This window comes from Thermobia domestica, chromosome 2 (genome assembly GCF_964235325.1).
Source record: "Thermobia domestica chromosome 2, izTheDome1.hap1.1, whole genome shotgun sequence".
In the NCBI taxonomy this organism is placed as follows: domain Eukaryota; kingdom Metazoa; phylum Arthropoda; class Insecta; order Zygentoma; family Lepismatidae; genus Thermobia; species Thermobia domestica.
The window spans coordinates 58,393,212-58,407,073 of record NC_137455.1 but is presented as its reverse complement, the minus strand read 5'-3'; the positions used below and the strand labels follow the sequence as shown (position 1 = coordinate 58,407,073).

General features: G+C 33.3%; 1 protein-coding gene across 1 annotated transcript in view; it reads right to left on the bottom strand.

The window, feature by feature from the left end:
• Nucleotides 1-10,612, bottom strand: part of LOC145672504 (pyrimidodiazepine synthase-like) — a 38,779-nt gene extending 28,167 nt beyond the window's left edge. The window contains exons 1-2 of the mRNA XM_081741669.1: nucleotides 10,465-10,612; nucleotides 4,125-4,230 (exon numbers count right to left, since the gene is read on the bottom strand). Coding sequence (XP_081597795.1) covers nucleotides 4,125-4,230; nucleotides 10,465-10,489 — 131 coding nt within the window. The 5' untranslated portion in view covers nucleotides 10,490-10,612. The remainder of the gene's footprint in view (nucleotides 1-4,124; nucleotides 4,231-10,464) is intronic.
• Nucleotides 10,613-13,862: the final 3,250 nt, after the last annotated feature.

Genomic DNA, 13,862 nt, shown 5'->3' with positions numbered 1-13,862 from the left:
CACCTGATTGAAACATCTTTTCAATAAATTATCTGAGATTTCATCAATTCCAGCTGTATTTTTGTTTTTGAGAGATTTTATTATATTTTCTATTTCATCTTCTGATACTGGCTGTAGAAAGATTGTTTTTTCACATTTATTTGAACTTTGTTTAAAATTATTTACAGTAACTACTTTGTGGCCATTCTGTTTACATTTATTTACTTTATCATCATCCATAATTTTTGCGACAACATTTATTAAAAAATTATTAAATATTTCTGCTTTTTCCGTTGGGTCTGATACACTGTTCCCTTCATGTATTATTGTATCCACATATGGTGTCTCTTTGCCACCATTTAGTTCTTTATTTATAATGTTCCACATGGTTTTAGTTTTATTCGATGCATAAGCAAGTTTAAGTTGGTAGTAATTCCTTTTAGTCGTTCTAATTAGTTCCTTGTACCTTTTTTTATATTGTTTATAGTAGGACTTTGCACAACCTGTTTTCAAAACCTTACTAAGTTTATGTAAATTTATGTTTGTAGCACTTGCTTTTAGTACTTCAGGAGTAACCCATTGTCCCTTCTTCTGGGATTTTAACACGAGTTTCATTTTAGGAAAAGCTATATCAAAATAGTAAGCAAAAATTTTTATGAATTCATTATATATATCATTTGCGTTGTTTAATGAAAGTACACCTTCCCATGTTTCGTGACTAAGTAAATAATTGAAATAATTGATATTTTGATTACTGAATACCCTTGTAACTTTGAAAGTTCTTACACTATATTTCTTACACTTTTGAGTTACAGAGAAGCGTTTATCACATATTTCAGCAATCTCAGCTTCATGATCAGAAAATCCGGTACTAATCACTTGCGCCCTTGAGCTCAAGTGGTCACAGTTTAGAATAATCTGATCTAGGCTGATATACTGGTTGGAGTTATCCTGGTAGGTTTATTTATTAAATGTTTTAAATTAAACGTACCCAATAATGTTTTTATCTTTACATCAATATCTTTCAAAAAATCCATATTTAGATCTCCTACTACTACTGGGCTGTATTTAGTACCACTATAATGTGAAAGTATTACTTCTAGGTTACGCACAAAAATTTCAACTTCACTATCCGGTGTCCTATATATACAGATCATTACAATTTTTTCCACTGGGAGCTCCAAAATACAACATTCAAAATTTTTTTCATCGTTTATATGTTTAAACTTAGTGCATTCTTTAAATTTTAAACTATGTTTTACAAAAATGCTTGAACCACCCCTTGTTTTCTTTTCTCGACAGAAACTACTTGCTAGCTTGAAATTTGGTAAATTTATAGTTTCTATATTGTTTTGTGCACACCAATGTTCGGTTATACAAATAATATCTACATCTTTCAGAATTTCCGACAACAACATTTCCATAGTTAATTGTTTCCCAATGGAAAACCCTTGTACGTTTTGGTGAAAGATACGTAAGCCTACTCGCTGTGTTAAATTTACCCTTGAACTAAAAAAGAAGTGCCCTCATCCACATTCTTCTTACTTTGAGTTACTTCCCAAGGTATTGGCAACGCTGCTTGAGACCTAGATTTATTACTCATATCACTGTTAATTACATCACAAATTTCATTGCTTAAAAATTCTTTTCCCCTTTTATTTAAGTGCAAACCATGCCTTGTGAACATTTCTCTACCAAATTTACTTACATCTACCATTTTCACATTTCTGAAGTGTTTACACAAAGATTGCAGCTTCATGTTAGTGACCTTAGTAGCTTGATTTACACAGGAGTCTTCCATAAGGTCATACCTATTTGGAATATTTACCACCACTACTTTACAGTAATTTAGCTCAGTAAGCTTACCTCTAATTTTCTTAATAACTTCATTTCCTTGGTTACAAGCCACATCATTTGTACCGGTTAACATTACAACATAGTTTTTCTCCTTATTTGCAATTTTAGAGTTAATTCCACTTAATACCTCTGCACTTTTTGCTCCAGGCTTAATGGTTCCTTGTGCCTTTAACTTGTGTTTTAGATTGAGGTTCATTTGCTCAGCTAGACCCCTCCCATTGCTATCCGCATATACAAAAACTTGAGGCTCTGTTCCAGGTTTATTCCTTGCACTTATTTTCTTGTCTACCGCACTGAAGGCCGGATTCACTGTAAGTTTGGCGTTATTCATTGTCCTTTTACTGTTGGTTCCGTTCTGTTTCAAACACTTTGAGTTGTTCATAGTTTCACAGTCAACATTCTGTAGAACACTAAATTTATTTTCACACACTAATGGAAACTCTGGCGTCATTCCTGTATGAAATATAGACCCCCTTTGTCTAGTACTTACTTTTGACCACTCAAACTTCGATGGATTTTTCTTCTCAAGGTTTAGCTCTACTGCTTTAACTCTTTGATGTAAAGTTTCATTTTCTATTTTTAGTAGTTTTAAGTCTTCCTGTAGAACACGTATAATTTCTAGCAAACTATCGGTATCGCAAGTAGAAGTAATGGAACTAAAAGAACGATATCAATATTTTATCTTAAAAACATCCAGTACTTGTAGTGGTAATATTCTAATTTTTTAACAAACGGAAAGAGAGAATAGATAGATAGATACATAACTCTTATAGAAAACAAACCATACAAAGTAGACAAAAGCAAATCTTTTACTGGATACCACAAGTGAGAAATAGAGATCTACGCAGGATCCTAATATCCTAATACAAAGTGGTGTGAAGTCTTGAAGTTCACCTCCAAAGAGGTGTTTTATACTGGCGCAGATGTTAAATCCGTCTCGCCAACATGAAATTAAATAGCATTGTGAATATCTTGGAAACGAATTATTCAAGATAGATGGTGTCAAATATATTATATATATATATATATATATATATATATATATATATATATATATATATATATATATATATATATATATATATATAGATAGATAGATAGATAGATAGATAGATAGATAGATAGATAGATAGATAGATAGATATAGATATAGATATAGATATATAGATATAGATATAGATATATCTATATCTATATATAGATATTATAATGACATATGCTTATAAACATAATACGACAAGTCAATACGTATGGATAACTAGTAATCAGAAGAATAATTATACTAGCAGATTAACACAATCCTTTCCGAGGGTAACTAGATTTTACCTTTTTTATTTCCAAAAGAAGTCTCACCACATTACATTTCAATAATCGTTACTTACTTCTTATTTTCTTTTTTACACATATTTATTATTATTTTTCCTAGCAACCTCAAGACATTTCTTTTTATCTTCCTTTTCGCATAGCTGCTCCGCTATTACGCCTCTGATCCTTTACATAAAAACAGGTACAGATTGACAATGACAAATACAGATTGACAATGATAATGACAATACAGCGACAAACCGTTGTAATATATAGATAGATAGATAGATAGATAGATAGATATATTGATTGATTGATTGATTGGAAATACCTGAGTCCAGCAATTCTTGATAGTGATATGTACGCGTTTGAAAAATAAATAACCCTTACCACAACACTCACGTAAACTCAGTTCTCTTTCTTGATATCTGAGCATCTGAGATTAAGAATCAACGTTTATACCTTATCCTGATAGATCATATGTTTAACTCTGTAGCTGTAAGAATTTCTAAAATCAAAGATAGTTAAACTAAAATTTACTGTTACAGGGCATAACTAGGTAAAATTTACTATTATATCTGGGTACAACAAAGGGTTCTGCGAACTCGGAATATTTTAACAACGGTTCTAGCGAGCCGGCTGAATAGCACTACTGAGTACTTGAAAGATACTGTTGGAACTAAATGGTTAGTAGCTTTTAACATTCATGACTGTGCAATTTGACGGCTCGTTAACTTTTACACCAGTTGGTCAAATTATACAGCAATAAAGATATCTCAAAGATACTGCCCATCTTATTTCGCACTTTGTAAGTACAATATCACTAAGAAAACCAAATTTGGATATCCTCCTTTGGTTTCTTCATTTCTTTGAATATTGTCAAACTTATCAAATTTAAAGTTATCAACATTGGAGCCTAATTTGCTACCACTCTTTGAAAAGTGCAGTATTTTTAAATATATACGTAAATATATTAAACTTACGGTACATTTTTAACTGACAGGATCATCCTTACTCTTTGACAATATGGGCAAAATTTCATGCTGTAAAGTCGTAATTTTCCTTCACGTAAAGCTGGACAACGAGAGCCTACAAAAAATATTATCATATTGTATTAAATATATTTCTAATAATTTTAACTTATGTTCAAAAAATCTTAAATCGTCACCTTTTACAAATTTCTTATGATTGTTGTTGATAGTATGTTTTGATACATAGGCTTGCAAAGAAGTGTTTAATGGTACGAAGAATATAAGCCTTTGTGTACTGCTATACTACCTAAGGTTAATAGTATAAAGTTAGTAAAGGGACAGTTGATATTCAGTTGTTTCAGAACATGATCATATAAATATTCAAGGTTATGTATTTACTTTAATTATAAAAGTATAAGCAGAGTTTGAGATAGAATTGTAGAATTTTCAAGATTTTTACGAACAATAGAAAGCACTATTACCATATTCGAATTATCTTTTATCGAATTAGATTTAATCTAACCTCTATTATTATTATTATTATTTAACTGAGGAATAGAAGCTCTTTCTTACGGAACTACTTTTGGTTTCTTTTCCTATTTATAACTAAAGAACTGCTAGTTATATATAGCAAGGCTTTAATATAAATAAATCGGTGATTGCTAATATCTTTGAGAAATAACTGCCAAAAAACTGCACGTAGATTTAACATTGCGACGGTGACTTTTATTGTTTTGTAAGTTTTGCACAAGTTTGTTTGCATATTGTAACGTGTACAAGACTATTATTCATTGTAGCGAAACTCTGTCTCACTTCGTGAGTACAAAAAAAGTTATGGCGCCATTTCAAAGAAATTTCCAAATAAAGAATACATCTTTAATGTATTTGATTCAACATATGGGAAGCAGTTAACCTGGTAGTCTGGAGACCAATCGACTAAACTGATAAAAAGGAGTATAATGTGTTTGCTTTTTGTAAATTTATTGAGCTCGATTATGTATTTGATAAGATAAGCCCTATCTAGTTGCTACTATTATTAACACCTTACCTGATTACCGTAGAAAATCCCATCTTAAGAATCTCGATGATTAAGTTCAAATTATTTTGAGTTCTGGCACCCTTCTCATTCTTCTTTGAAATTACACCTAAATTGCCTTTCTCCAAGTCGAGATTTAGGTAAATTGCTCCTTGACAACCCGAGATTTAGGTAAATCCAAACTATTTTGTTTAAAACCTTTAGAATAATCTACTAGTTCCTACATCCCGAAATAAATTTTCCCAAACTCGCCTGTAAATGATTTTTTCCCCAAGTCGAGACCTAGCTTGGTCACTTTCTTGAATCCAAAAACAAAAGATGCAGTCTTCTCTCATTTCATGGAAAAACTACGAAGCCTAAATAATTAATTAAAAATAAATTAATAAGTCAAGGTACATAATTATCGCATTTCGTTAAACTAAGATGCTTAGTTAATGTGATTATTTATTGAGAGCCAAAACGTTTTCAATCAACTACGACACCTTCCTCGGTTGAGGAATCTTTGTGCAAAATTGCTTCCCATATCTCTAAGTACAATGACAATATTTCCTTTTCAATAACGGATTATAGTCACAAACCTGCCAAAATTGAGAAACTTCTACAGCTAAGTTTATATTGAGTAAATAAATAGTGTCAATATTTAAAATTCTTCTCTTAACTTTTCCACAGTACTTCCTATAAAATACTTAGTAGTTTATTATGTGTGTATGTATGTATTTATTTATTTATGTAAATAAATTTATATATAAATATTTAAATATATTCATTTATATATATGTATTTATTTATTTATATATTAATAATTCTATATGATAAACAACAACAAGTATTTTTATACACATCATACTAATATTACGGTATGATTCATTGATGTTACATAAAACATATGGTGGTTTTATATATGGCAAGTATATGTAACGGCCGGAGATTCGTGCTGTTGAAACATTTACTTTTTGGGGAGAAGAATTATTAGAATTATGCATTTTATTTTTGTGAACAATTAGTTTTATAACATGTTGATTTTATCCAATTCCTGCAAGAATTTTCATAACCTGTGTTCCTTGTTATTTGCGTTTACTGTACAATTTCGCTTCAAGACAACTTCTTAAATTTCTCCATGGGTGATTTTGTTTAAAACTTTTTTCTTCTAAAAAAAACTACTATTAAAAAAGAAATTTAGTTCAATTTTTCGTAGTCGTAGGTAAAACTTTACAGAAACACTGAACTTGAGTAATTTTCCTGTAAAACGTGTCCGTTAAACCTTAATATAGGCTAAACATTAATATTCCTTTACTGTGCTTATATACAGTACAAATAGATATCATGGAAGCAGACTTTCAGCTGTTAAAAATGTATCTAACAGGAACAGATGTGTTTTAAAGTACAAGCTTCTAGCATGTAAGGAATATAACAATGATGAATTACAAGTAGTTGACATATGCAAGTAAGTTTACGGAAGTAGATGAAATGAGAAATGTCAAAATATGTATTCAAGTTATGTGGAAGAATTTCATTAATCGAGTATTACTATGTTCTTGCTCTTCTAATGTATCACTTGATATTTGTTTATTGCGAAGCACAGTGGAAAGAGAGTAGTAATATTAATCTCGGTTTTAGCCTATTATAAGCTATGAATTGGTCAAATAATAAAACAGTGGACAAAATCTTGATAAACTTCATTTCATTAGATTAAGCTCAATGTGTAAATATATTGTAAAGGTATCGAAGGGATCATGTTTTTGGCTGCGAACATGGAAACTTCGAAGACATCTGTAACACTTCGTGTGACAGATCTTCAAGTTCCGAACAGCTGTCTCAAGAGAAATCAAGCTTGTAACATCACTTACGAAGAAAGGTATATAACACATATTTCTTGGTACACATATCATTCATAGTTCAAACACCTATATACAGACGTGTTCAAATTATTAGACTCACGCTCGAAAAATGCAAAATTGATGTAGGAGTCCTAATTTCAGAGTCCTAGAACATTTAATTTAATGGTTAAACCACCAATATAGGATCCTTCAGTTGAAGTGGTGATATCACCCTTGAACAACAGATGGTATTTGTGAGGAGAGAAAATTCTGAAAGTGGTGTTTCAGTTGTAGATAGCTATTGTAGTTCCTATCAACAAGTTACAGTCTGAATTTTTGTGGTTGCTGTCGTAAGAAGTTAACGACTTTCAAAGCGTTCAACAGTTCGAATGGGCCAGTTTAAAGTGATCGTGACGTGTTTCATGTATCAATCTTTTATTCTGCGTAGTCCTGTAATTGCAGCATAATGGGAAAAGCAAAACACCTTTCCCCGCGTAAAATGGAAGTTAACAAAATACTTCTGGTGGAAATAAGATATACACGGCAATGCATTGCCAGTAGAGTTGGGATGGAACAAAAATCTGAGTAGAATCTCTGTTGAAATGAACAAGAGCCAAAATAGGGTTGGGAAGTGTGGGCGAAAACCAAAGCTATCGCTAAGAGGTATCAGCAAACTAAAATGAGTGGCTCTAGGAAACAGAAGTGCAACTTCTAATAGACTAAAGCATAAAAAGACTGGGTATGGGGCAGACATTTGGCCTGAAAATGTTCGAAGGATTCTTTGTGCGAGGGAATAAAAGCACACGGTCAAGAAAGAAAACAATAATTAGAGTCTACTCCAATCATGGCAAAGACGCACATCAAATGGGCACGAGACCTAAAATATTGGACTGCTGACGATTAGAGAATAGTGTGTTTCAGTGATGGATCATGTATCTTTGTGTCTGATGAATGTTCACAATATGTGCAATGTTGACCTGGGGGAGATTCAAGTTGGAATGTCTTTAATAAACCGTGAAGCATCCTACTTCAGTCATGGTCTGGGGTGTGATCTCTGTCTTCGGGCCTGGAAGACTGTATATAGTAGAGAGGACAATGAAGCACGACCAATACCTACACTTTCTTCAAGAAGAACTGCTTTCCGAGACTGCACTCTGGTTTGATGACGTACAATTCATCTTTATGCATGATGGAGCTCCATGCCACCGGGCCAAAGCTGTGACAAAATTCTTCGAGACAACGAAATTATTATTCTTCCGTGGCCAGGCACTAGTCCTGATATGAACCAGTTTGAAGACTTTTGGAGTTTCATGAAAGAAGAGCTAGAGAAGAAGCACATTAGAACCAAACTTCAATTGATCAAGAAGATCAACAATTTGTGGTATCACGATGCTGAATTGAAGGCAAAATGTGCTAAACTCGTACATAGGATGCCACAAAGGATAAAAGACTTAATAAACAATAAGGGATTTCATAAGAAATATTAATCTTTGTTTGAGAGATAATATTCTTGTGAGTATTCCCTTTCATTTTTTGTTTCCAACTTGGATACACATGCTTTAAAGTAATTATATTTGAATGTTACGTACGAATTTGTTTTATTGATATTGAAAAGCATATGCCACACCCACTAGAAATTAGGACAGAGTTACAAAGTAGTAATTTGAACTAATTTCGAACGTATTTTCTCACGTAATATTGTAAGAACAGTAAAATATTCAGAAATTGAATGTTGAGTCTAATAATATGAACACGTCTGTAATTTAAGTACATGCACTCTCATGTTCATGTTCTATTTTATCTTCAATATGTTAACTTCACGGCTTCTAGCCCTCCTATGGTTTCGTACGGTTTGTAGGCTAAGCATGTCTATAAATTTCAGAAACAGAATAAAAACAATCTTGCAATAGGTAGGTAGTTAGTCTTTGCTTTAAAAATGTTATCGGATCTTGAGTTTCATCTATTGTTGGGTAAATTAATATACCTTTAGATAATAAATAGTTGGGTAAATAGTTGTAAATTAGTATACTTAAGACCTTTTGATAAAAGTGCTATATTATGAATGGGAATTACAAAATCACTTTTCTTTCTAGTATTGTAGGCATGAATATCACTGTTGCATTTAAGTATTGGTTTAAGTTTTTTTTTTTTTTAATTTTAATTTTTGTAAAATAAAAATTGCTGTTCGTAATATATGAGCAGCAGCTAGTGAGAGAATTTTAAACTCTGAACATTTTTTTCCACATGATGCTCTTTATTTGGCCTCTTGTATTATTCGCATCACTCTCTATTGAATTTTAAAAAAATATCCTACTAGTGTACTATCCCATATGTGTACTAGTCAGTGTACTTGTCTCCAATGACTTTCATGTTTCCGCATCACTTAAAGGAGCAATGAGAGCTAAGTATTTGTGAACCATATTCTGGAAGGTAATGTTGGAACACGGTGCTCAAATGACTACCGTTATTACCAAATACAGTTTTCTCACGAGGTATGTACTCACTTCCAAAGTGCTGCAATAAGTGCAATGCAGACCATGGGGACGTCGAAACATAATGTGATGTGTTTATTTTTTCCCCTATTTCTGAATTTGCCCCATTAAATATATATATATAAGTTTCATTGCAATCACACTCGTACATGTAAGGTAAATAATAAGGAAGAAATAATAAAAACAAATTGACCGCGTGTACGATGAAATCCTCCGTAACAAAAGCATTGTAGTTTTTTTATTTTATTTTTATTTTTTTAAACTTTTTTCTCTTCGTGCGTCATATTCATGTCCAAGTTTCTAAAATAAGAAGAATGTTAAAGGAAGTAATTTATTAGATGCGAAACATGTAAGTCATCTGTAAACATAGAAATAGAGTAAAAAATTGCATTTCTGCTCCGAAGCTAGCTTGTAATTACCCCTAACAAAAGTGTTAGTGTGTTTTCCGCACATGTCTTCTTTTATACCCATACCAAGCGTCACTGCTTGCTTCATATGGACTCTCGTGCTGGCTCACTAGCTTGGTCCTATCAAGATACTGCCTGAACCAAGATAGAAATTTTGATTTAATGAGCACCAGTATGTATTCGTCGCATGAAATTATTATTATTTGCATAAAGCAAGGTTATTACAAACATAGCAGTTATGCCCTCTTAAAGTTAACCTACACCAAAGAATGCGACGTCGTGTATAAAGTACGATTATTGAAGGTATTAACAGTTAATTTTATGAAAAACGCAGGGCATAAGTAGTGATACAGGTGCATCTTATCAATTTGCACTCTAATTAATGGGTTTTACATTGAATTCCCGATCATTAAAAAAAATCTTTTAACACATCACGCTTTCAATTATAAATATCGCAGTAAGCACTTGGAGCACATCAGCTTAAATCGTGCGCAATGATTTTAGGAAGTAAAACTGTAATAACTAAATTGTATCAAATTACATGACTATAAACTAACAAAATCATTCAAGAATATACGATATTGAAACAAAATTAGTAACCTTTGCCTAAATGCTTTTCACTCATCTCGTTCAGTCAGAATCACTGATAGAATAATATTTACTCTATGGTCCGAATATTCTACACATTAATAAACCATAATTATACTTGTATACAATAGTTCTTCTTTCTTAACCTCAATTGAGGTTTTTTCATCCTTAGGTGCAGAGTTAGATTCTAGTCACTTGTATCACTGAGTTTTGTTATAGATAGTTGCTTTGACATACTAGTGACTTTAATATAAAAATTTATAAAAGTGATGGATAATTATGAAAGATGACGGATGAATAAATAAAATAAATAAATAAATAAATCTGTCCCTCTACGAAACTTCATGAAATAAACGTTTTATAATTTTTCAGAGTCCATACAGTATAAAAATAAAGATAGCGTTGGTCGCAGTGGCGTAGCAGCTGCCCCCGCAACCCCCGCAGTGCGGGGGGGGCCCCGAGGTATAGGGGGCCCCGAAGTCTTGCGATGAATAAAGATTTAAAGGAGTAGAACCTCAACCTTACTTCTATCGGCTTTACAACTAGGGCCCCTTCTCTTTACTTTGCAGGGGGACCCGCAAAAGTGTGCTACGCCACTGGTTGGTCGCATTTCTCTCTGCTAACCATCAACTGAATCACTTTGAAAACTAATTTTGAGTACAGAGATGGAGAAAAATCTTGCATTAAATAACCTTGACTTACGTAGCGAAATTGTTGAAGTATAAGCTCACCGTATTTGAGGACATACATTTGTGATGTGTTTAAGTTGTTTCATAACAGTTGTAAACAGTGCTGACTGATGAGTAAAGAGAAGTAGAGCAGACTGAAATTTAGTAGTCTGTGTGTTAGTTATCAGTTATGTTAGCTTGCATGTCGGAAGTCGTAACAGGAATATCACGAATGTAATTTTGCTTAGTTTTTACGTGAATAAAAGAGATACCATATATCCACAGCTAATTTAAGTACCCAACTTAAATTAGGTTGAAGAGAAATAACTAAATGGCTTTATTATAATTTGTAAAATTATTTTCTTCATATTGCATAAAACTTACGTCTTATAATGTCTTCTCAGTAACTAGGCCACAAGGATCATCAAGGTCAGCCAGTGGAGTACTTTTAAAACTCTTTACTTGAATAATGTACAAAGAGTGAAAAAAGTATATAACTAGACAGAAAATCGAACCCGGGATCTTCGGCATACCATCCCGATTAGTTAAACACTACGCTACTCAGTCCGCTACCAGGAAAGTCATACACACTTTCATTCTTGAAATCAGTGTTCTTTCACTCAGACCACATGGTTTCTACCGCTATTTCCTGTTCTGCTTGGACGATCCAGTATCCATTTTCGGAACACCTCTGACGGTTGTATTATAATTATATTAAGAAATGCAGAAAAATCAGTTATTTTCTACATTCGTTACTATAATGATAATACAAGCGTTAGAGATGTTCTGAATATAGGTCTTGGATTATCCAAGCAAAGTTGTGGTACATACTATGTGGTTTACCCAGGGTAACTCAATTTCCTTTATTTTTTCCATGTTTTTCCATTTTCTTTATTTTATTTTTCTTCTTCCTGTTTTATCTTCCGTGACAGACTCCAGGGAAAAGTCACAAGCACAGAAGTGCAAATAGTTTTACGGGTGCTTATTTTGACAAGTATTTTCAAAGAAAACTGTGTCGTCAATGAGAGTTTCTTGGGATATTTCTCATAAATAGAACGGGTCCTGGGACCGGACGACACCCGTCTGATTTTAAGAGAAATAAAAGCGAGGATTTCAAGATATTTGAAGAGAGAGAGTGTGTGTGTGTGTGTGTGTGTGGTGAGGGATGAAGGAAAGAAGGGATGAATTCTAACGTCACAGTATCTGCTGTTCCATTTTCTCTGCTGGGATTCCTGATATCCTCTTGAAGTTCGTCCGATGTTCCGCCTGTCGTTAAACGAATTACGGCTTGTATGGCTCGTTTACTAAATTACTCTCTTCGATGTTCTCTAGTCAACTCCAAAGATTATTCCCGACCGACTCCGCTGACAGTCTTTCGACAATCGCAACTGACTCCAAAGATAACTCCGAAGACCGGCTCTCGACAGATTCTGGAGACTAACTTCGAAAACTGACTCCAAAGACTAACTCCAACTTACTTCTCGTGACTAACTCCTCGTTTCCGGGTTGAAGAGAGTATTTAAAGACCCAAATCTGTTGGTGTACCTGCTGACTCCAGGCACGTGTAGATGTGATAATTTCGTCTCACTAGGTACTCTTGACGTCAGAATGGTTAGATTACTGGGAAAGGAGCTCTCTCAGCTTTATTACCGTCAAATGGGGTGAATAGAAACATGGGGGTGAATAGAAACAAAACTCCCAGATTAGTTTTGGATTTATCTGGACGATAAATTAATCAAGAAAACTGAAATTTCTTAATATAGTCTTATACGGCTAAATTGTTCAGGGCAGAGACAAAATGTTTTCCTGAGTTGGAAACACTGAGATAGAAGACAGTAGCATTAATGTGTTACTGAAATCTTACACGGTATTTTAGCGCTCCTCAAACTTTCTTGGTAAGTATGACATTTTCATGTTTGTTGTATTTGAACATATGCCTATTTTGTAGTTTGTTGTTTCATTTACTGACGTTCATAGTTAAAGTTTTCCTTTTGTAAATTATTTTTAATCAAAATTTAACTTTACTGGGTTATTGTTATGATTTTTAATTAGTGGGGTGAATAGAAACACTTCTTGAGGAGTGGAAAATTCTTGAGGGACGGAAAAAGAGACCTGGTAGAAATGAATCAACCACCCCTAAGGACAAATTTCCAAGTCTTCTTAAAAACAAGAAATGTGTGACAAACTGAAGGAGCAAAATATCAGGGCTGGATTTGAAAAGTGTGGAGCTTTTCCCCTTTGTCGAGGCCAAATGCTGAGGATGCTACCAAAAAGAGACAATGAACGAGAAGAAACAGAACAGCAAAAGACATCTCAGACTGTAAACCGTTCCCTTATGTTTTTTCAAGAGCATGAGAGAAGATGAAAAAATTAAACAAGAGAACAAGAGAGTACGAATAGATGTTTCTGGTAAGAGTTTTGGTTTGTTTTCTGAAAATGATGCATTTTCATCAAATCACAACGAAACTCAACCTACCCTTGTATTGTCGGAAGAGGAGAAAGACAGCATTCCAGACGATCACGAACTAGATGATGGTTTTCTAAAGCTGGTGATTTTGCTGCGGTAAAGGTTTATGAGAAGCTAAAACTCGATGAGACTATTCACTACCCAAGTGCGAAAATGTGAACATGAAGGATATGTGGGAGTGTTTTAGAAGCGAGCACATAAACAATGAAATTTTCAGAAACTTCTGAAGAATCGTTCTTACTACATGAGGATATTGATACGAAACTGTTTGGTTT